Here is a 23,985-nt window from a genome sequence, read left to right on the forward strand (position 1 = left end):
ACCAAATGTAACCGCCCACCTTTGTGTGGTGGAATGCAATATGCATGGATATTACCATCGCAGTGAATGAAACATCTCTAAGACACATATGTGACAAAGTTCTAAAATAACTGATGCACAGAGGCAAAGATCCAAAATGATCATAAGGCTGATAAGATACATTTGTTACTTACTTCTTTCAGATAGAATAAGGAAGTAGGAGTTAAACACTGAACTGCATTTTTCCTCTTGAATAAATTTAAAGCTTTATAAATATATATCAAGAGGAACTAGTTCATAGAAGTAAATCTTTGGAACTACCTGCCTCATAGCTTAGTGGAAACAAAATATTTTTCAGTTGTTCAAATTACAATAGGCTGATATTGCATGGGAGGGAAGAGTTTGAATAAATAGAATTTATAGACTGAACTTGCAGTTGCAAATTGCAATTGTTTCAGTGGAAATTGGGTGGGTGACAGTCCCAGCTCTCAAACATAACAACCTTGTAGTCACACAAAGTTTCTGACAGGCAGTACCACCAGCCAGTGGAAATGTTAAACCAACCAATTAATACCTTGGTATTAATTTGTGGATGCACAGCATTTACCTCCATTCTGATGTTGCAGGTTGCCAGATGCAAAGAACGTGCATCTAAAATGCAATCTGGGTTTGCTTTGCGGCATTAAATATACTGGAAATCCTGGAAGTAACCATTAACGGTCCCATTCATTTTCGGCATCATAACTAATTTCCTCTCATCAGCATCATTACTGGCAATGGGAATTCCTATCTGATTATTTGGAAGAGGAGAACCTGCAAAGAGGTGGTCTGTGCATGCTCCAGGGTACTTGTGCCTGTAGATATAGTGAAAATATCTCACTTTGGTAGATGTTAACTGCAGGTGGAGACCCCTCTTTCCAAACAAAACCAGGTAGCAGAAATAGTGACAACACTGAGCTATGTGATAGGCACACAAATGCAATGTTGAACACACCCGAATCATAGCATGTCATACTTTCAGCAGCACTGCATAGAAGGCGACATGCCAGGAGCCTATAAAGCCTGACTTGCCACACCCACCATGATGCCCACCTTTCTGTAGATCTCGACATATCCACCTGGCAATTTATGGGTTGGAAGAAGGGCAGATGCAGGATTGTATCATCCACTACTTGGACACCTGTGCTTTCCATTAGCACAGGGCTAATACAAGTAGGCGAGTTGAAATGGAAACAATGCCATGGAGTAACACAGCAGGCAGCTCTTCTTGCAATCATTTAGTGAAACACTTTAAAGCATACATTAAATAAAGGGTCAGGTGCTCAGGTTGTATTTCCTTTTCTTTCACATTTGCTTATTCTTCTTAGTTTCCTGTCTTGATAAAGGCTGTTGAAGGATTTAAATGCCTGTTGCAGGCTTCTCAAAAGTTTTTAAGAACTTTTCTTCCTGTCCTTTCATGGTCATAATCCTTTAAATTTTACTTACATGATTCCTTACTTCAACCATTAACATACAAGCTGCATCTGCGTCCGTACTATGCTGACCTTGGAAAATTAAGTGTACTTCCATTTGAGTCCTTCTGTGTCTGCCAACAATGGCAATATCCAAAACCTAGCTTTTCTTACTCTTCCCTCGTTTCAAAACAAAAATCCTTTCTAACATCTTTTTAAAACTGAAGAATATTGCATGAATAAATTACACAAACCAGACAACTCTACAAGAGTCACTTTTTTTTAATGGATAATAATGGATACCTGGCAATGATTACAAAGCAGTAATTTGATCGAAGGCTTGACATGGCATCATAAACTGCGAGAACAAAACCTGAGTGGTTTATAACAGGCATCTGAATCCCTAGATTAGATTACAGCCCTGTAATCACTTTTTAAAATATATACAGTTTTAATTTTAAGTGGAGCTTTATTCTATTTTCTGCTGGCAGCAGTTGTTCATGCCAGCATCAACTGTCAATGCATTCAATGTTGCTGAATCTGAAGGTTTAGTGACTGCGATATAGTTACCTTATTTTCTCCTTGGATGCAATCTGGAAGTTAAACCCAAAAATGCACCCAATGTTGCATTCAAGTGTCTTCCCAGTCTCATTAGAATATGCCCAAATGGAAATGGGCATAAAATCAGTATTTTATCAGCAAACTAGACTAAAGGCATCTTAAAAATTTAGATTTTAACTCATGTAAAACATTGTTCATTCAGGTCACGGTATGCACAAGAACATGCAATCAGGGAAGCTTTAATTTTAATGTGACATACTTACACCATAAAAATATATAGTTTTTAAAACAAACAGAAAATAGAGCAGATCAGAGTTCTGCTCCATATTTTCCAAAGGAAAGATGTTTATAACATTCGCAAAAATTAAGAGCAGAAAAATGGTTTCCCCATGTGTCTATTGAGAGATTTCACTCAATCCAAACATGTGCATTTGGACGATACTCATATTTAAGAGTTGGAGATGGTGACCTATTGGGATGATAGGCTGACGGACAGACTTAAAGACGTAGGAGACTTGGCTGTATTATAGTTAAGATATAATTCACCCACGGGAAAAGTTTACACCCAGATTACAGGTATGACTGAGCACAAACATGGAGGGAACTCTAGTCTTTCAAACTATCTCAGGAATATAATTTCCAAAAAGAATTCAGAATTCTGACTCATTGGGCACGATCTTACTGGGCGCCCACACCATGCTCTCCCGCTGCAGTGAGGTTGGAGAACTTGGCGCCCAGCCAAATCTCCATTCACTGCAGCGGGATGGGGAAATCCTGCAGACATGAATGTGGTAACATTCCAGTCATCGTGTCTAATGTTTTAAAAACTGATTGACTTTGGTAAGAATAAGGTATTCCTTCGCTCTTCTGTGACATTCTAGCTTTGGAGGTTTTTAGAACTGTAAAACAGGAGTAAAATCTAGAAATCTTGTGAACAAAAAGCAACAAAATGCTGCAGAAGCTGGAAATCTGACAGAAACAGAAAATGCTAGAGATGTTCAGGTCAGGCAACGTCTGTGAAAAGAACAAAAATTGATCTTCTTCAGAACTGGGATGATATTATGTGAGCAGCACATAGCAAAGATAAGTTGAAAGGGAAAATAAAATATTATAATTACACGCAGAGAAAGTAATATTGCCACTTGTAAAATGCGTCTGAGGTAAACATGAAACAAAAAAAGTTATAGCTGGTTAAACAGTCATGAGCACAAACCTCAAGAGTTTACAATAAACAGAAGTTAATTTAGGTGAGGGGTACTTTTAAGCAAAACATCTTTATGAAAGGAGTTCCCATGAAATAGGTTTCCATACTTTCTGAACATGTAATACTGAAAAACCTTTGAAAATTTTAAAGACACGCTTGCTTTCTCCTTCTTAGAACAGGTAGGCTATGGACTTGGATATCATCATGACTTTGTGGATCAGCCATCAGGAGATGAATGAAATTTCATTTCATCTTGACATCCGAGCAGCTCAAATGAGGAATGGTATAATCTAGTAAACGCTACAGTCCAAACCGTTGCTAATATTTGATATATGTATTATACTTATTCATAGAAATGCAGAGGAAGCACTTTCAGAATGGAGTTACTAGTTTGTGGTGAAAGAGTGGTCATACTGTATATGCAAACTGCTACATCATCCTGCTAAATATTGATTATCACTCAGTAAGCTTGCAGTGAGATCACAACCATGATTTTTCAACGGAAGCAGGTAATAGAGTACTAAGACTAAATATCCCTAAAAATGCCCAGTACGAATATAAAATATTAAATTCAATTACCCCAGTTATTTTATGTAAAATACTTTACATATGCACACATAAAATCCACACATTTAAACATTTTAGTGTATGGGGGCAAGTTTAAGGTTGTAATTTCCATCTAACAATTTAGGTAACTTCATAAAACTGAACCATAGAACATTCCAGCACAGAAACAGGCCTTTTGGCCCTTCTTGCCTGTACCGAACCATTTTTATGCCTAGTCCCACTGACCTGCACCTGGACCATATCCCTCCACACCCCTCTCATCCATGTACCTGCCCAAGTTTTTCTTAAATGTTAAAAGTGAACCCGCATTCACCACCTCATCTGGCAGCTCATTCCACACTCTCACCACTCTGTGCAAAGAAGCCCCCCCCTAATATTCCCTTTAAACTTTTCCCCCCCTCACCATTAACACATGTCTAGTTATTTTCTCCCCTAGCCTCAGTGGAAAAAGCCTGCTTGCATTCACTCTATCTATACCCATCATAATTTTATACACCTCTGCCAAATCTCCCCTCATTCTTCTACGCTCCAGGGAATAAAGTCCCAACCTATTCAATCTCTCTCTGTAACTCAGCTTCTCAAGTCCGGCAACATCCTTGTAAACCTTCTCTGCACTCTTTCAACCTTGTTAATATCCTTCCCGTAATTAGGTGACCAAAACTGCACACAATACTCTAAATTTGGCCTCACCAATGTCTTATACAACCTCGCCATAACATTCCAACTCTTATACTCAATACTTTGATTTATAAAGGCCAATGTACCAAAAGCACTCTTTACGACCCTATCTACCTGTGACGCCACTTTTAGGGAATTCTGTATCTGTAATCCCAGATCCCTCTGTTCAACTGCACTCTTCAGTGTCCTACCATTTACCTTGTATGTTCTACCTTGGTTTGTCCTTCCAAAGTGCAATACCTCACACTTGTCTGCCATTTTTCAGCCCATTTTTCTAGCTGGTCCAAATCCCTCTGCAAGCTTTGAAAACCTTCCTCCTCACTGTCCACTACACCTCCAATCTTTGTATCATCAGCAAACTTGCTGATCCAATTTACCACATTATCATCCAGATCATTGATATAGATGACAAACAACAATGGACCCAGCACTGATCCCTGTGGCACACCACTAGTCACAGGCCTCCACAGAGAGAAGCAATCCTCCACTACCACTCTCTGGCTTCTTCCTTTGAGCCAATGTCTAATCCAATTTACTACCTCTCCTTGTATACCTAGCCACTGAACCTTCCTGACTAACCTCCCATGCGGGACCTTGTCAAAGGCCTTACTGAAGTCCATGTAGACAACATCCACTGCCTTCCCTTCATCCACTTTCCTGGTAACCTCCTCGAAAAACTCTAATAGATTGGTTAAAAATGACCTACCATGCACAAAACCATGTTGACTCTCCCTAATAAGTCCCTGTCTATCCAAATATTTGTAGATCCCATCTCTTAATACTCCTTCCAATAATTTACCTACTCCTGTCAAACTCACCGGCCTATAATTTCCCGCATTACTTTTTGAGCCTTTTTTAAACAAAGGAACAACATGAGCTATCCTCCAATCATCCGGCACCTCACCCGTGGATACTGACATTTTAAATACATCTGCCAGGGCCCCAGCAATTTCAACACTAGTCTCCTTCAAGGTCCGAGGGAATACCCTGTCCGGTCCTGGGGATTTATCTACTCTGATTTGCCTCAAGACAGCAAGCACCTCCTCCCCTTTAATCTGTATAGGTTCCATGACCTCCCTACTTGTTTGCCTTAGTTCCATAGACTCCATGCCAGTTTCCTTAGTAAATACGGATGCAAAAAACCTATTTAATATCTCCCCCATTTCTTTTGGTTCCATACATAGCCGAACACTCTGATCTTCAAGAGGTCCAATTTTATCCCTTACTATCCTTTTGCTCTTAATATACCTGTAGGAGCTCTTAGGATTATCCTTTACCTTGTCTGCCAAAGCAACCTCATGTCTTCTTTTAGCCCTCCTGATTTCTTTCTTAAGTAGTTTCTTGCACTTTTTATACTCCTCAAGCATCTTATTTGCTCCCTGTTGCCTATACATGTCATACATCTCTCTCTTCTTCTTTATCAGAGTTCCAATATCCCTCGAGAACCAAGGTTCCTTATTCTTATTCACTTTGCCTTTAATCCTGACAGGAACATACAAACTCTGCACTCTCAAAATTTCTTCTTTGAAGGCCCCCCACTTACCATTCACATCCTTGCCAGAGAACAGCCTGTCCCACGCTTTTTAGATCCTTTCTCATTTCTTCAAATTTGGCCTTTTTCCAGTTTAGAACCTCAACCCAAGGATCAGATCTATCTTTATCCATGATCAAGTTGAAACTAATGGCGTTATGATCACTGGAACCAAAGTATTCCCCTACACACACTTCCTAACTCGTTTCCTAATAGGAGATCTAATATTGCATCCTGTCTAGTTGGTACCTCTATATATTGATTTAGAAAATTTTCCTGAACACATTTTACAAACTCTAACCCGTCTCGATGTTTAACAGTGTGGGAGTCCCAATCTATATGTGGAAAATTAAAATCCCCTACTATCAGAACTTTATGTTTCCTGCAGTTGTCTGCTATCTCTCTGCAGATTTGCTCCTCCAATTCTCGCTGACTATTGGGTGGTCTATAATACAACCCCATTAATGTGGTCATACCTTTCCTGTTTCTCAGCTCCACCCATATGGCCTCGGTAGACAAGCCCTTTAATCTGTCCTGCCCGAGCGCTGCTGTAACATTTTCCCTGACTAGCAATGCCACCCTCCCACCCTTCATCCTTCTGCCTCTATCACGTCTGAAATATCGGAACCCTAGAACATTGAGCTGCCAGTCCTGCTGCCCCTCCTGTAGCCAAGTTTCACTAATGGCTATAATGTCATAATTCCATGCGTCGATCCACACCCTCAGCTCGTCTGCCTTCCCCACAATACTCTTGGCATTGAAATAGACACACCTCAGAAGATTATTACCACCACACACAACCCTTCTATTTGTGATTTTGCATGAACTATTAACATCATTTATTTTCACCCCCGCTCCACTAGTTTAACTACTACTTTCCTGCTCCACAATAAGAGCCCAACCCTGATTTTCATCCCCATTTTCAGCTGGAAATAGGGTGAGACCACAGAACTTACCAGCCCATTCTCTCTGGCATTTGGCTAATAGCTAAAACTCCTACTGAAAACAAGCATGGGTCTCATCATACAATGCGAATCTGGGAATCATGGCAATTTTCCAGTACCAAGGGCTAGAAATGGCATGGGGGGCATTGAAGTCTCAATTCACATTGGCAGGACCGGTAAGATCCCGCCAACGCAAGGGGTTGGAAAGTAAATTTTCAGCCAATGGGTTGATGCCCAATCCTCGAAAGCTTGATCCCGATATTTCTCCTTCCCCGATTTTTAATTGTAAAATGTTGTCTCGGATTTATGGATGAACAGTCATTTCTCAACCCCAACCACCCTCGCCCCTTGGAGAGCTTCACATTATGGATCCAAGTGTCAGAATATTAAATGTTTGCTGGTGCTAGTGGGTGGGAATGCTTATTCAAACCACCATCCACCTGTGTAACATGCACTGAAATGTACTCTGCACTATAAACAAGAATAGACAATTTTACTGAGAGTGGACTGAATCAGCTGACTTGGCAACTTTTGTCTATCCCTTTCTGTATTGAAAGTTGACACCAATAATGGCTGTAGAATGGAAAATCAAAGTTGATTTATTAGTGTCACAAGTAGGCTCACATTAACACTGCAATGAAGTTACTGTGAAAATCTCCCTAGACACCATACTTTGGCACCTGTTTGGGTACATTGAAAGAGAATTTAGCATGGCCAATGCACTTAACCATGTCTTTCAGACTGTGGGAGGAAGCTGGAGCACCCAGAGGAAACCCACGTAGACACAGGGAGAATGTGCAGACTCCACAGACAGTGACCCAAGCCAGGGTTCCTGTTGCAACATTGCTAGCCACTGTGCCGCCCACAATGATTTCAATTGGAAAACTCTTTTTTTTTAAAAAAGTAAACTTTGTAGGAGTTTGAATGAATAGATTGTGAATTGGCAAAATCACATTTCCAGCCTAAACCATCTGTTATACTCCAGAGATTCAAGTTTACTTCAAGGGGAAAGTCCCAGGTGAAACAATTGCAGCTTATATCACTAAATTGAAACAGATATCAGAGTATTGTGATTTTGAAGCTGTGTTGAATGTTATGGGACAGATTAGTCTGTGGGGTGAATAATGAGGCGATTCAATGGAGATTACTTGGTGGTTGATATAAATTTTAAATGAGCAATGGAGATAATACAGACCACGGAAAGTGCTGAAAAAGGGTGCACAAGAGAAAGAAAGAGTGCACAAAATGGCACTGTTCACCAATTAGGGTGAACATACAATCAGCAGTTGTGCCAGAACCATGAGGCAGGAAATTAGTTCAGCCTCAAATAAGACAAGATGATTTAGAACAGGCAATCATAAAAGTTTGAAGCAGAATGTTGCCGATGTGGAGGTAACCACTCCCCGAATCCTGCAGGTATAAGGAGGCCGAGTGTTTTTTATCATAGGAGAGGCCACTTACAGCATAGATGTAGAGCCAACTCAAGTCTACTGAGTAGCTGATTAAATAGTCACCATCTACTTAAATATTCACTCACTGTTCAGTATAAAAGTGGGCAAGATAGCCTCTATTACTGTAATGTTCTCGATAAATGGGTGATCGCTTAAGATGCAAGTTAATACAGGGGCATCAACTACTGTGATAGGTGAGCATACATATACTCGAGAGAAGTTCAGCCAATGAACTTGAAGAGTACCGCAGCCAAGTTAACAAATTATACTGGAGAAGCGATAAAAATAGAGGGCACTGCAATGGTACCTATAAGCTATGGCAACAGTCTGCCCAATTCCCAGTGATCATAGTGACAGGTGATGAACCAAGCCTTCTCGACTGTGATTGGCTTAAGGAAATCAAGTTACATTGGTCTGGAGATTTTCCAAATGTGAGGAGGAGGACTGCTCGAATTGATGAAAAAAATACGAGTGTCTTCAAGGATGAATTAGGCAAAGTAAAAGGCCTACAAGTGAAGATCTACGTGATCGCACCTCAGTTCTTTAGGGCGAACTCAGTACTATATGTTTCACGAGAGAAAGTAGATAGTGAATTGAAGCAATTGGAAGAATTGGGCATTTTACAGCCGGTTCTGTTCTTGAAATGATTAGTTTGCAGAGAAGGGAACCAATCAAGAGGCAGTCTGGGGCGGGGTGGTCAGCTCAGATTCTGTACTCAGCATCATCTTGGGGGCTGATTGTAGCCATGAGGCTGCCAGCCTCACTATAGTTTTAACTTGTGTTTTCTCTAAATTGGTGAATGAGCATTTTGACAGCTGTATTACATATTGGAACACCTCTGTTAAAGGACAGCTGCTGTAAACTTCCTTGTACAAATTCAAATTCTACAGTAACTCAGAAGGAAGCTGGTTTAGCATGATGGCCTGAGTCTTCCATGATGTGGAGCAGCAAATGACTCAACTGAAGTTGCTGATGTGCCCGAGAACCCTGAGGAAGTCCTGAAGCACACATTTGCAGGATGTATAAATATCAAGTTGTCAGTTTTATCCTGTCTGAATTGATGGACTATGACAGTGGATGAGGTGGCCAGAACAATGGTGGCTTGGGCTGTTTGCCATAGACTTGCATCGCATTTTACAAAGCTTTACTTAGAGCTTTTCAGAGCAGGTGTAACTAAATAAACCAGCTAGCGTGTCAAGCCAATATTCGGCATCCCTGGCTCCTGTACAGTCGATGTCGGAAGAGTCATTGTCAGGGAGTGGAAGGGTGAGGGAGGGTGAACACTATCGGAGATGAGGATAAGCATTGTGAGGGGAGGGGGGGGGGTAAGCGTTGTGATGGGTGAGCATTATTGGTGAGGGAGAGGCTGTGCAGTGTCAGGAGTGACAAATCCATTTAAAACTTTGCAAGTCGATGAACTGAAGACAATTCTTAACAGGGCATGTCTTCAGTTAATGATGAAAAAAGGGGGTTTGCTTCACTTACCTCCCAGTTTTGTTTGTCACTATAACCTTGCTGAAGCCAGCATCAGAAGGTGCAACGGTTCCAGCATAAATGCTAATTGAACAAATGAAGTAAGTCAGTGGTAGGCTGGTAACTGGAAGATCTGGATCATAAGACTTCCATTTCTCCAAACAGTGAGGTCATGGAGGGAATCCTATTGATTTTTTAAAATCGAGCAACCTACCACCAAAGTTTAATTCATGGAATATTTACTGCCATTGGTCTGTCTAGTACCTGCCGACTGTCTGCAAGAGCAATTTAGCTATTGCCACTCCCGTCCTTTCCTTGTAGCCCTGCAAATTGTCTCATCATGTGTTTATTCAAATCACTTCCAAAGAACACGACTGAATCAAACTCCACCACAATCTCAGGCAGTGCATTCCAGATTGCAATCATTTGCTGTGTAAAAATGGGTTATTTCGATAATCACTTCAGATCTACATCCTCTCATTCTTGACTCTTGTCAATGGGAACAGTTTCTCTCCTAGAGTCCTCACGAACACCTCTTATCAAACCTCCTCTCAAAAGGAGAATAACCCCAGCTTCTCCAATCTATCCACGTAACCGTTCCCAATTCCTGGAAAGATTTTCATAAAACCTTTCGAAAACCTGTTGCCCAGAGTTGGACATAATATTCCACTTGTTGCCAAACCAGTGTTTTATCAAAAGCCCTCAGAAGTTCCCTGGTTTTGTACTCTATGCCCTATTTACAAAGCCAAGGATCCCATATCCTGTTGTTAACCACTTTCTCAACCTACTCTGTCACTTTCAATAATGTGTGTGTTTGCAACCAGTCTGTTCCTTTATCCCCTTGAGAATTCTATCCTTTCATTTATATTGCCTCTCCTCATTCTCCCTACCAAAATGTATAATTTCACACTTCTTTGCATTATATATCATCTGCCAAGAGTCCACCCATTCCACCACCCTGTCTATGTTCTCCTGAAGTATATCACTGTCCTCACAGTTTACAATACTTCCAAGTCTAGTGTCATCTGCAAATTTTGAAACGGTGTCCTTACACCCAAAATTAGGTCATTAAAATAGATCAGAAAAGCAGCAATTTAGTACTTCCCTCAGAGAACACCATTGCATACATTCCTCCAGTTCCAAAAAACAACTGTATGTCACTGCGCTCTAACCAATTTCATATTCATGCAATCACTATCCTTTTTATTCTATGGGCTTTGACTTTGCTGGCAAGGATGTGGCACTTTATCAAACACCTATTTCAAGTCCATATACATTGCGTCAGAAGCAAAATCTTCAATTCCCTGTTGTATATATATTTTTTAAAAATCAGTCAAGTTAGTTAAGCATGAGTAACCTTTAACAAATCCATTCTGGGTTTCCTTAATCCACCCTTGTCCAAATGACTGTTCTTTCTGCACAAACTCTCCCACTGGAGGTTAAACTGACTGGCCTGTAGCTGCCTATTTTATGGTTGTACCTTCTGTGAACCAGGGTGTAACATTTGCAATTTTCCAATCCACTAGGATTTGAAGATTATGGCCAGTACCTCTGCAATTTACTTGATGAACTCCAAGAGCCAAATTTTTTGCAATGACAGAAAGGATCTCCAGCTTAGCCAAAATGGTGCCAGAACTCTACCTGCGATTTTCACCGTGGTGGAACGGGAGCAGGTTGTGGTTTGCACATCTGTGGTTCATGGAGACAACTGCATGTGTAAAAGTGTAGGTGCCAAATAGATCCAATTTTCGTTACTGGATGTCCGAATCATGATTTGTGGGCATTACATGTTTCAAGAGAAGATTTAAACGTATTAGAGTTCTTTGGGGATTAGGGTACCCTTTTGGAGGGGTGCAGAGGCATCTTCGAGAGTGACCAGGTGCTCTTTGGAATTGTTAAAAGTAGAAATGAACATGCATAAAAAGCAGATAAACACAGATATCAAGCTGGCAAGGCATTTAAATTCCCTGGGAACTATCAAGGTATTTCAGTATCCTGCCTTTTAAATGTAAAAGATATCTGTCGTTTTAAAAACATGTACAGTCTTTCACTCTCTGTTGGCATAAACCTGTGAGGTTTAATTATAGGATTTGTTCTGCATGACTGATTCTACAGCCTATCATAGTGGGATGTTTGTCAGTTCAAAGTGGTTATACAGGGTATAAATACAAATGCTTGTTTTATAAGAGATTTAATAGTTCAATGAATTTAAATGTTATGAATGGCTTATCAATTAGTGAGTTTTTTTTAAGATAGTGGAGTCATCAATAGACACTTAATAGAAATTCAATTTGTTTTATCTCAGCATGGGTTTTGAGGTCTGCCAATTGTGAATAATGGGCAAGTTGTTATTGAGGGTATAAAAGGCAATTGGTGCTGTGGCATGGATTGCATGAGTTGCACCAAGTTAGCATAGAGGCCACAGAGGGGCATGGAAGGGCACTGGGATACAAGAGGTCGTGATGGTTTGGCAGAGGGGCATAGATTAACATGAATGGTATGAGGGACTATGGGGTGGGTGAGATGGCTTGGGGAGTGTTAGGGATGGGGGGGCTATTCCATGTTTCTTTTTACAGCTGTAACAAAGTGCTGGAGTGCGGATCCTGGCCTTTCACACAGTCCGCCTCTGAACCTGGCAGTCACAGTGGGTGCCTTTGAATTCTTCCCATAGCGGTATGCCCGACTCTCATTAACAAGTGCCCCCCCAAATAAAAATCAGAACATTTGAGGCACTTTCTCCCAAGGTGCTTTTGCAGTATGTTACCGTCTGAGGAGTAAAAATTCAGGTCCAATTCCATTAAGACTGGAAAGTAAAGGTTAAAGATTTCAGACCGTAATGAATACCATCGACAAGTGGAAACTGTGCTAGGTTGTATAAAGCAAACTGAAAAGTTGCATCCTAATATTTGTATGGAATTATTTGGGTGTTTGTGTGCCTTATTTGCAGGATACTCCAATTGTGTGCTGCATTCAGATGACTCGATTGTAAACACAAGACAAAATGCACAGTAGCATGTTTTGTAGAGTAGCTTTGTCCAGCTCCAGTTTAATACAATTCTGTCCAGCCCTCTCAAACACCTCGATCAAATCTCCTCTCAACTTTCTCTTCTCAAAAAGGAGAAAAATTCCAATACAATTCTTCAGGATCCTATACACATCAATGCTTCCACTTACTGACCAGCACAAATCAGGTGCAGCCTGTTAACTACAATGACACACTTTTTAAATAGTAGTCCGAGTATTGACCATGTACCCTGGACTGACTTCCTTGGAATCACTTTGCACCAACAGTGCACACAGCGTGCAACAATCTCAAACATGGTTATACATATGCTTGCGAGTAGCTTCACAATCACAATGGGAGTGCGTGAGAGGTGCTGATTTGGTACTTGATGGCAATTATTAGCATGGCATAAGTCAAATTGTTAGATACCAGCTTTAAATACTGGAAATGCGAGGCTATCTGCAATTCACATGGTCACACATTTTCCAAGAAAGCATGCATGCAGGAACAGAGCTAGATCCCACTTAGGCTCGTATGGTTTTCATAATCCTGAGGCTTTGCTAGAAGATGTTCACCCTCGATTTTCAAAATTCCTCCATGTGCCCACCCCCACATTCACCCCAATCATCCCCCTACAGGCAACAAAGAAGGTCAAGTAGGTTAGCTGTTATTAGCTGATACCTATATAGTTCTGAAATGGCATGGAATAGCAACTCATGGATTAATTTGCCCAAATTTCCCTTGCTTCCTACGGGGAGTAAGGAGATCGCTAGTTGGTGTCTGTGTGCACTGACCTGTGTCTCTGGCATTGGCGCTCCAAACTGATATATTATCCCACCATCAAAAGCTTAAATCTGGCAATATAGCATGCGACTACACTATGGGGTGACTTGTGTGATGAACTAACATCATTTACATAAGATATTTGAATACAAGGTTCGATGAATCGAATATTCAAAATATTCCCACCAAGTGTCATTTACACGAGTAATTTATTTCAATTCAATTAGGTCCATTACCCTCAAAAAGGGAAGAGCATTTATTGGAAAAAAACACAACTGCATTTATTTTTGTATTTCATGGGTGATAGTTATGTACCAAACATTGCTTGTAGAAATCAATGAAACATTTTCATTAGGTTCTGCTGTTACTTTGTACTGCACTTAGTAGTCAATAGATTTTCTTCCTATGGCAGTTCTAAGAATAATTCAATATATTTTTCTCTTCCACCCCCACCACACATGTTTGGTAATGGATTGTGAAGATTCTCCTAATCACTGCAAATCAAAAGAAAAATCCCCAAGTATCAGAGTGCATCTCCAATATCAGCTTTGAAGCTGGAGAATGTGCAAGCATGCATTAAGATGAAGGCCAAGTACTTCTGATATGGTTCAGACACAAGAGGACTTCCAAACTCAAGGACACATGCAGTGACAAATGATTCTACATAATACTTTTATAAGTACAATGACACCAAATTTCATCTTTATGAGGCTAATTTTCCTTGCGCTGGGGGGAACTCAACATTCCATTGGCACAAGGTTCAGGGAAAGGAGCCAAACTCAGGTTACTGGTTTTCTACCTTTTTTTTAAAAAAATGCTATTTTTGGATTTCTGGAACTTTCTGTGGTGGCAAATGGTGGGTTGACATACCTTGAGTATGCAGAATGCACAGGACAGACACCACCATTTAAATGAGTTGAGGGAGGAAGTAAACTGAAGCACTTATGGCTTTCTGGCTCCTGTTCTTTTATTTGCTGGATACCTTCAATGCGAAGGCACACAAAAAACCTAATGTTGTGGCCTTCTCGAGCCCTTGCTGACCATATGGTGGGTGGGAGACCTGGGGGACAGGCTGCTGAACAACAAGACCACCACAACTTTTACTTTTTAGGTCATGCTTAGATATTTTTCAACCCAATAGTAACTTTATTTTCCATACATTTAATTTTGGCTGCCAATCTCTAAGGGGTACAAAGAGAAGGACAATTGAGATTAAGACAGAGCTGCACGACTAATAAAAATCAGAGATCTGGCTGTTCCTAACTGATCTGTGCGGTATTCCATTACCCATAGCTGGCCAATTTGAAATTCTGCCATTGGCTGAAGTAATTATTTATCTCCTATTAGTAACCATTTAGAAACACCCTCCTTTATTTCAAAAGCTCTCTGTTTAGCCACAAGTTTGATGTTAAGGATACTTTCAAACTGAACATCAAACAAAATAACATCCACCACACTGCATTTATCCACAAGTTGTATGACATCCTTCAGTAATAAGTGTCATCTGCTATTCATAAATTCACGGGTGCAATGTTGTTTTTTTTTCATTAGCTGCTCCTTCTAAATAAGATCTACCAGGTGAGAATTTGCTGTCAAAAATGGCAGGGCTAATAGTGCTCACTGTTATCATCGGGAAAATGGTAGTAACTTCAAGTTGGGAACAGATGAGAGGTTAAATGCGAATGCCCAAAAGTTGCAGTACTAGTTACACCACTCCACTGTTAGCTTTATGAAAATAACATCTCACCCTTAGCCTCCATTTTTGTAGAAATTTGCCTATTAAAAGAGGAATGGTTTGAAGTACATACAAAATAGGTCTTGATATGACAAATGCAAGTATCCTTTTGAAGATACAATAAATGCTAATGTTTGCCAACTAATCCCTCTAACAATGAACATTAACTATCGTGTATGTGGACTCTCATTCCTTCAGGTTTTAATGTTTTTTTAAAATGCAAGTCTTTTTTAAAAACACCTTTCCTTTTTTTCTCTTTTTCCCCCTCTCATTTCAATATTCCTTCCCTCTTTCTGTACCTGATTTAAGACATCATTAACGTAGCCTAAATTTTTGAGCTGAAGGATGCAGAGGGAGAACTTTGGAAACCCTGCAACATCAGATTTACATTCAATGTTTTTCTGCTTATAGATGTCAAACCAACAGGTCGTATATTTCTGGGATTATGATTGGATTCCAAAATAAGATACAGAAATTTCAGCCATAACTCCTTCACCTCCATACTCCTCCCAGTCCCCTTCCCCTTTCTCCTCCATATCAATTTCGAATCTCCTTTATAGATTGATTCAAGCACTGGTAGTGCACCTTCAACATGCTGGTGATGTGCTCAACGATAGTAATGAATGAATCTCATTAAAGTGGTTCTCATCTGGTGTCCTGGGACAGTACATGCACCATTAACCAGGGGTGCAGAGGATAACCTTGATCTCCCAGCAGTTATGCAGCATTGTGCTTTAAAGGGTCAAAGATAGCTTTAATATGAAGGAATTGTCACAATTCCAGAGAAACAAAGGTATTATGCTGGGCTGCCCATCCCAAACTACATGTTAAGAAAATCAGTTCTTGTTAATGTCGGTGAAGGTCTTAAGCAAGAGACAATTGATATCTGTCCCTTTGGACAGGAGGGAAGCTGGTCATTTTGTAAAATTGCTGCTTCCTGTGATTTTCTGACTGGCTGTCAATAGAGTAGATAGATTTAGGGAATAATGAATCCATATGAACATACATATGAACAGACAAAATAGGAGGAGAAGTAGGCCATTCGGCCGCTTGAGCCTGCGCCACTATTCAACAAGAACATGACGAATCTGTTGTCTAATGCAATTGTACATAGCTGTTTAGATAATGTTAAAGCTGTGCTGAGTGACATGGAAATTAAACGTGGTGACTTTAATGACCATTGGTATATTAGCGGTGTAAGTATACTTTGATGTGGGGAGTTTAAGCAGTTAGGTGATATGCACAGTATAGCCTCACTAGCCTGGTCTCATTCTGTTGCATCTTTTTTTCCTCTGATTAGAAATGGGGGTTGAGGGGAGAAGGAGGGGAAAAACAACCAACCAGGAGAGCAGTAAATAGTAAATCGTATGGCATAGCGGTTAGCACTGCTGTCTTGCAGTGCCAGGGACCATGGTTCGATTCCCAGCTTGGGTAACTGTCTATGCAGAGTCTGCACGCACATTCCCTCTGTGTCTGTGTGGTTTTCCTTCGGGTGCTCTGGTTTCCTCCCACAGTTCAAATGATGTGCTGGTTAGGTGCATTGGCCATGCTAAATTCTCCCTCAGTGTACCCAAACAGGCACTGGAGTGTGGTGACTAGGAGATTTTCACAGTAACTTCATTGCATTGTTAATGTGAGCCTACTTCTGACACTAATAAATAAACAAACTTTAAATGGTACAGAAGGCAAGTGAAAAGCACCTGTTAGTGGTGAACATGGAACTTTTCTTCTGTGGTGGCTAATAACTGTAGATCCTAATCTGCATTGGTAGGGATATGAATGAACTTACACAAAATGGAAAATGGCTTGTATATCATCACAATTCCTGTTTAAATTTGTGCATCCAAAAATGAATGGGCACTTTCCATGGGCAATCAAAAATCCAACAGAACACAAGATGGGTGTTAAAGCAAGTAGAATTCCAACATCTGTCCATTTTCCTGCTGCTAACCATCAATTTGATTGTGCAGCTGTTACCAAGGCAATAGGCTGGTAGTTATGTACTAGCAACTCAAGAAGCCCAACATGAAAAACTGCAAACTTGAGTTAAATAAATATAATAATGTGTGCATTAACACCATCAATTCTTGATCTCAAAACTCAACTAGCTCACTAATGTATTTTGAGGAAGAAAATCTGCCACCTCAATGTGGTTTGGCCATATATGGACTCCAATCCCACAATTTGTGGTCAACTCAATGCCCTCAGGGCAATTTAAGATGGGCAATAAAATACTGCATCAATGTTGCTACACATCCCAATTACAGATTAAAACCAAAATGGATGCGGGCTAGCTGAAACTCTAGGCTTATATTTCAGCAACAACCTCTTACTTCTTATAAGATAGAATTATTTTTCACTACAGAATGCACATAACAACATTTAATTTTTCAATGGGAACAGACTACTCTTTCCCTTAGTTCATCCTAACCGTTTTGACCTTAAAATTAACTTTCCCACATTTTATTGATTTACTTCTAAGTGTGTCACATTATCAAATTTAATGTTACTTTCTTTACCTTAGATGGTTTTCACCATCTCTAACTCATTTTGAAATCTAATATTAAGTATATAAATTCCTAATCCTCGACTTAAACAAGATCAAATAACAGACCTACACTAGGTCCTCAAACTGACATTTGAGATATTTCCCTCCCTATTCTACTTTAATTTAAGTCAGATACAATCCCTCATAACCATCACTCTTCTTTTCCTGATGCAGTTTTTATTTGTTGAAATAAGCCATCAATGTCCTCTTGGTGTCCTGTTGGCCTACGATAATTCCAAATTACTTTCTTTCCCACTTGTGTGCCAACTTTTCTATCCAAGCTGAATTGGATCTGCAAGAGTTAAATTTCCCCTTTCAAAAAAACTTTCCATACCCCCAAACATTTCACACTCAGCCGTATGGAGGTTAATTCTCATCCTCTAGTGGTGATATACCCTTTTACTTCCTTCCTAAAGCACATTTTTCCCAAAAACCAGATATGGAAGTGAAGTGAGTAAAACCTACTTCACTATCTAACTTTACATCAACCATTATGGTCTATGCGATAACTTAGAAAATGCATGTGAATGGAGAAAGAAGACTATTGTAAAATATTGGTCAATATTTTGTAATATTTTTAAAAACTCAGTTCTACTTCCTTCTTTCCTGTGACAGTGGTCACTACCTCTGTTTAAATATTTTATGGTGGCTTCTTCTGGGTGACCTCTATAAAGCAGATTGCATCATACCAAGAGTTTTGTGACACAGTGGAATTTAAATTTCACCGACATCAAAGACTAACTGCTGAGAACACCCAAGGTCAAAACACAAAATTAGCAGACAACAAAGAGAGATCTGTAAAATTGCAACATTAGGACCTCAAGCTATGATTTTAATTCCTTTTGCTTGGCAAACTAAAATTATTTTAGCAGGCACAAATTATTAGGATGCATTTCTTTCATATTCAATATCATAATGAGTAAGCTTCCATCAACACATACTTACAATAGCTGTCAATCTATAAGCATTAAAACAAAGTCCTGGCTCATGATCCTACTCTTTTTCTACAAAGACAGACAAATTAGTTCCATGAGGCCAAGGTATATTTACAAATACAATTAAAAATCAGCCTTCACAATTGCTCCTGATCAGCCACTTTAAAGAAACAAACAAATTAGTCTGTACCTCAAAATCGTTTGCTTTGTTGTAGTGCATATTCAAGGCTCTGAAGAGCTCAGAGTCACGGGAGACAGTTAACTCCTCGGTGCTTGTTACTCCATCATTAATGGACTGACGAGCGAACTTCTCCATCTGGATGTAGTAAAATTCTCGGAAATTGCTGAACCACTTGATAAGCTGCGAGGTGATGCACCTATTAAACTGTCAATAGGAAAACATAACAGGATGAGCAGTTTAAAATGTCAATCTCACACAATACACTTTGGTCACTAAAATTCTAAATGAAATCAAATATGTTTAGAAAGGTTTTTTTTAAAAAAACCACCTTTGGTGACGTTACATAAAATGTATGCAATATATCCATTTTGGATATTTTGTAAAATCAGAACGGTATCCTGTTCAGAATTCCTAATGAAGCAGTTTTTTCCTCACTGTCTACCTGTACACATGGTTAGTTCAATAAATAGGTCACTGCAAAAACAAACTAAATCATTAGAGATCATTCAATTGATTCGATGCTCAACTGAAATCTTATTTAATCTATGAATTGAATCCATCATTGAAGTACATTTAAAAACAAATTGCAGGCATATTTATTCTCCCAAATTTGCATGCATGTCACACAAAAACCAACAGTGCAAGAACTGACAACTGCTTAATCGTAGCAAGATTAGCCCAAGTAGCTGTGACAAATTTCAGCATTTTCCAGGTTTATCACATTTTGTGATCTTATAAAATAGTTTAGGTTGGATGATAAAAAATCCTACATTTGTGCATTCTATTTTCCCTTTCCCAAACATCTGTTCAGCAGAAAAAACACAGCACCATGAAGCATGGAGATGGGACCAGGTGCATCCCCAGAAGGATGGGACACAGGGTATTATCTCGCCAGGGTGTTTTCATGCACCTCCTCCATCTGGCCTACATGGGGAAAGGCCTGGAAGTCGATTGCCTGTTCACCCTTTGATTGGCGCATGATGCAGGCTACCATTCAGGGGGAAATATAACACAAACAAAATAAAGCAATTTACAGATATCAAGATTCAATAATATCCTGTATTGTCATGATCACAAAATAATTGCAGCTGAGGAAGGCTGTTTGGCCAAATGTTATTGCTAAATATAAGCTTTGACAATCTTGCTTTAATATAACATTCAATCTAAATATTCTCAATAGCTTAATTTTGCACCTCTGTATTTACCAATGGACCAAGTAGCATGCATCTTTTGAGAAAATCTTTTTTGGTTAAATTATATGGTCAAACATGAACATATGTTTTAAATCACACTCATTGCAGCACTGGAAGAGGCCATTTAGCCCATCAAGCTATGAACCCAAATTTGCATAGCCTTTTATCTTCAGCAAAAGTACAACAGAAGTCTTCAGAAAATGGTTAGGACCCAGGATTTAATAGAGGGCCATGACTTGGGTGGAACCTTCAACTGCCTTAAAATGGTCCTCCATGTTAGAGTTACACTGAAGGTCTTTGCTTCACCGACCTCAGTCAGACCCAACATTAGGTCCGAGGACAGTATGTTTTCAAGGGACATTTAAACCTCAAACAACTACTTCAATGTTTCCCCTCCCTCTCTCCTCCTTTAACCAAAAGTCACATTCCGCACAGAATGCCAGAAATTGAACCCGGGTCCCTGGTGCTGTGAGGCAGCAGTGCTAACCACTGTGCCACCCAATTGTTTCCTTTGAAGAGTAAAGAGGGTATCGGAGTGGAGTTAAGAGAGAAATCAGGAGAGCAAAGAGGGAACACAAGATTGCTTTGGCAGATAAGGAAAAGGAGAATCCAAAGAGCTTCTACAAATATATAAAGGGCAAAAGAGTAACTAGGGAAAGAACATGACCTCTTAAGGATCAACAAGGTCATCTATGTGCAGATCCACAAAAGATGGGCGAGATCCTAAGTGAATGTTTCTCATCAATATTTACTGTTGAGAAAGGCATGTATATTAGGGAACTTGGGGAAATAAATAGTGATATCTTGAGGAGTGTACATATTACAGAGAAGGAGGTACTGGAATTCTTAAAGCATATAGAGGTAGATGAAGGCAAAAAGCAAAATACTGCGGATGCTGGAATCTGAAACCAAAAGAGAAAATGCTGGAAAATCTCAGCAGGTCTGGCAGCATCTGTAAGGAGAGAAAAGAGCTGACGTTTTGGGTCCAGATGACCCTTTGACAAAGGGTCATCTGGACCCAAAACGTCAGCTCTTTTCACTCCTTACAGATGCTGCCAGATCTGCTGAGATTTTCAAGATAGATTAAGTATATCCCAGGATGTTGTGGGAGGCTAGGGAGGAATATGCGGGTGCCTAGCTGAGCTATTTGAGTCATTGACAGCCACAGGTGAGGTGCCTGATTTTTGGAGGGTGGCAAATGTTGTGCCTTTGTTTAAGAAGGGCTGCAGGGAAAAGCCTGGGAACTACAGGCCAGTGAGCCTAACGTCTGTAGTTGGTAAATTGTTAGAAGGTATTCTGAGAGACAGGATCTACAGGCATTTAGAGGGGCAAAGACTGATTAGGGACAGTCAGCATGGCTTTGGGTGGAAGATCGTGTCTCATAAATTTGATTAAGATTTTTGAAAAGGTAACCAAGAAGGTAGATGAGGGCAGTGCGGTCAAAGTTGTCTACATGGACATTGGCAAGACACCACATGGTAGGTTGTTGCATAAGGTTGATTATCATGGGATCACGGGGAGGTAGCCAATTGGATACAAAATTGGCTTGATGACAGAAGACAGAGGGTGGTTACAGAAGGTTGGTTTTCAAACTGGAGGTCTGTGACCAGCGGTGTGTCCACTGTTATTTGTCATTTATAGTAATCACCTGAATGGGAATTTAGGAGGTATAGTTAATAAGTTTGCAGATGACCACCAAGATTCATGGCATAGTGGACAATGAAGAAGCTTATCTAGGATTGCAATGGGATCTTGGTCAATTGGGCCAGTGGGCTGATGAATGGCAGATGGGAGTTGATTTTAGATAAATGCGAGGTGGCGCATTTTGGTAGATTGAACCAGGGCAGGACTTACTCAGTTAATGGTAGGGCCTTGGGGAGAGTTATAGGACAAAGATCTAGGGGTACAGGTTCATAGCTCTTTGAAAGTGGAGTCACAGACAGACAGGGTGGTGAAGACGACATTCAGCAGACTTGGTTTCATTGATCAGAACACTGAATACAGGAGTTGAGACATCTTGTTGAAGTTGTGTAAAACATTAGTAAGACCACACTTCGAATACTGTGCAACAGTTCTGGTCACTATTATAGAAAGGATATTATTAAACTAGAAAGAGTGCAGAAAAGATTTACTAGGATGCTACTGGGACTTGATGGTTTGAATTATAAGGAGAGGCTGGATAGACTAGGACTTTTTTCCCTGGAGCGTAGGAGGTTTAGTGATGATCTTATAGTGGTCTAAAATAATGACGGGCATAGATAAAGCAGTCTACATCTTTTCCCGAGGGTAGGGGAGTGTAAAACTAGTGGGCATAGGTTTAAAAGGTGAAAGTGGAGAGATACAGAAGGAACCATAAGAGCAATTTTTTCACAGAGGGTGGTAGTGTCTGGAACGAGCTGCCAGAGGTAGTAGTAGAGGTAGGTACAATTTTGTCTTTTAAAAAGCATTTAGACAGTTACATGGGGTAAGATTTGTATAGAGGATATGGGTAAAACACAGGCAATTAGGACTAGCTGAATGGTAAAAACTGGGCAGCATGGACAAGTTGGGCCGAAGGGCCTGTTTGTATGCTGTAAACTTCTACGATTCTGTTCAGTGAGATGGAGCACACTGGCTTTCATAAGAACACAAGTGCTATTGGGGCTTAAGTTGAGAATTGACCTGGGTCCCTACAGAATGTTTATTTTTTGTTTAACTATCCGCATTTTTATAAAAGGGGGCTAAGGTACATGAAAGTAATTTCTCAGTAGCGGGGGAGGGGGTGCTGGAGCTACTCCAACACCCCATCCCCATGCTGACAGACAACAAAAATGCACCCATACTGAAGACTTGCTGGCCCCATGCCAACACTCTTGCACTGGAGGTACAATCCCACTAAGTGCTGGGCTAACTGCCCATGTAAATTTAGCACCAGACTATGTTCTATCTCATTTATTCTGCAAACCAAAATGTTCAAAATATTAATTTTTTAAAAAGTAAATCAATTGCACAGGAAAAGGCTGGCAAATGTTGTATATAGGCTAGCTAATAATCTTCAACTGTTCTCTTTTGCCCTGCCACCCTCCTCCCACCCACCATCCCCCACCACCAACACATCCTGACCTCACGGAAAAGTCAAAGTTCAAGGCTTCAGAATTATAGTCTGCACTAGCCACAGCTGGGAACTGAAGTGACCAAAGAGGATGATTTCAGGCTAGTTCTTCTGTCCCCTCCCTCTTCATAAAGGCTGTTCAGGTCATAGACAGTCTTCCAGACATATCTATTGTCAAGCTATTTGGAAGCGAGATTGCTTGTGGTGGCTGGCTTGAGACGTGGTAGCTTGCTGACCCTGAACTTTTATGGGGACCACTTGACTACAACAAATGTTGTCCTTGTCTCCAACAGGGTCATATGTGCACAAGGTCAGCTAAATCTTTATTAGTCAAGTTAAAACCAATAAATTTAAACCGCCTGTACACGAGAAAGCCTGATACATCTATCATTTTTTTCCCCTTTACAGCAAGGGGTGTGCATTAATCAAAAATCACAGTGAGCACTTATCAAGCATTTGCTCTGGCCATGAAGAGGGCTGCCTGCTTCTATCAAGCTGACAGCTAATGGGTGTGTAATTACAATGCAGAAAGTTGTTTCTATTCCAGTGAATTTAAGATAATGAAGTGAATGAAAATTCATGGCAGTGAAGGCTAAGGAACACGGAAACAGGAGTGGAGGCTGTTGCAGCTCCCAAAGGCCAGCTTGCATTATAATTGCCTTCCAGTTGCAAGGGT

General features: G+C 40.2%; 1 protein-coding gene across 3 annotated transcripts in view; it reads right to left on the minus strand.

The window, feature by feature from the left end:
* The window catches only part of prox1a (prospero homeobox 1a), a 119,783-nt gene that overhangs the window by 68,794 nt on the left and 27,004 nt on the right, over positions 1 to 23,985 (minus strand). For all 3 annotated transcript variants that reach the window (XM_078229798.1, XM_078229799.1, XM_078229796.1), the window contains exon 4: positions 19,035 to 19,229. In XM_078229798.1, the coding sequence (XP_078085924.1) occupies positions 19,035 to 19,229 (195 nt within the window). The remainder of the gene's footprint in view (positions 1 to 19,034; positions 19,230 to 23,985) is intronic.

Source organism: Mustelus asterias, chromosome 15 (assembly GCF_964213995.1).
Source record: "Mustelus asterias chromosome 15, sMusAst1.hap1.1, whole genome shotgun sequence".
Taxonomy (NCBI): domain Eukaryota; kingdom Metazoa; phylum Chordata; class Chondrichthyes; order Carcharhiniformes; family Triakidae; genus Mustelus; species Mustelus asterias.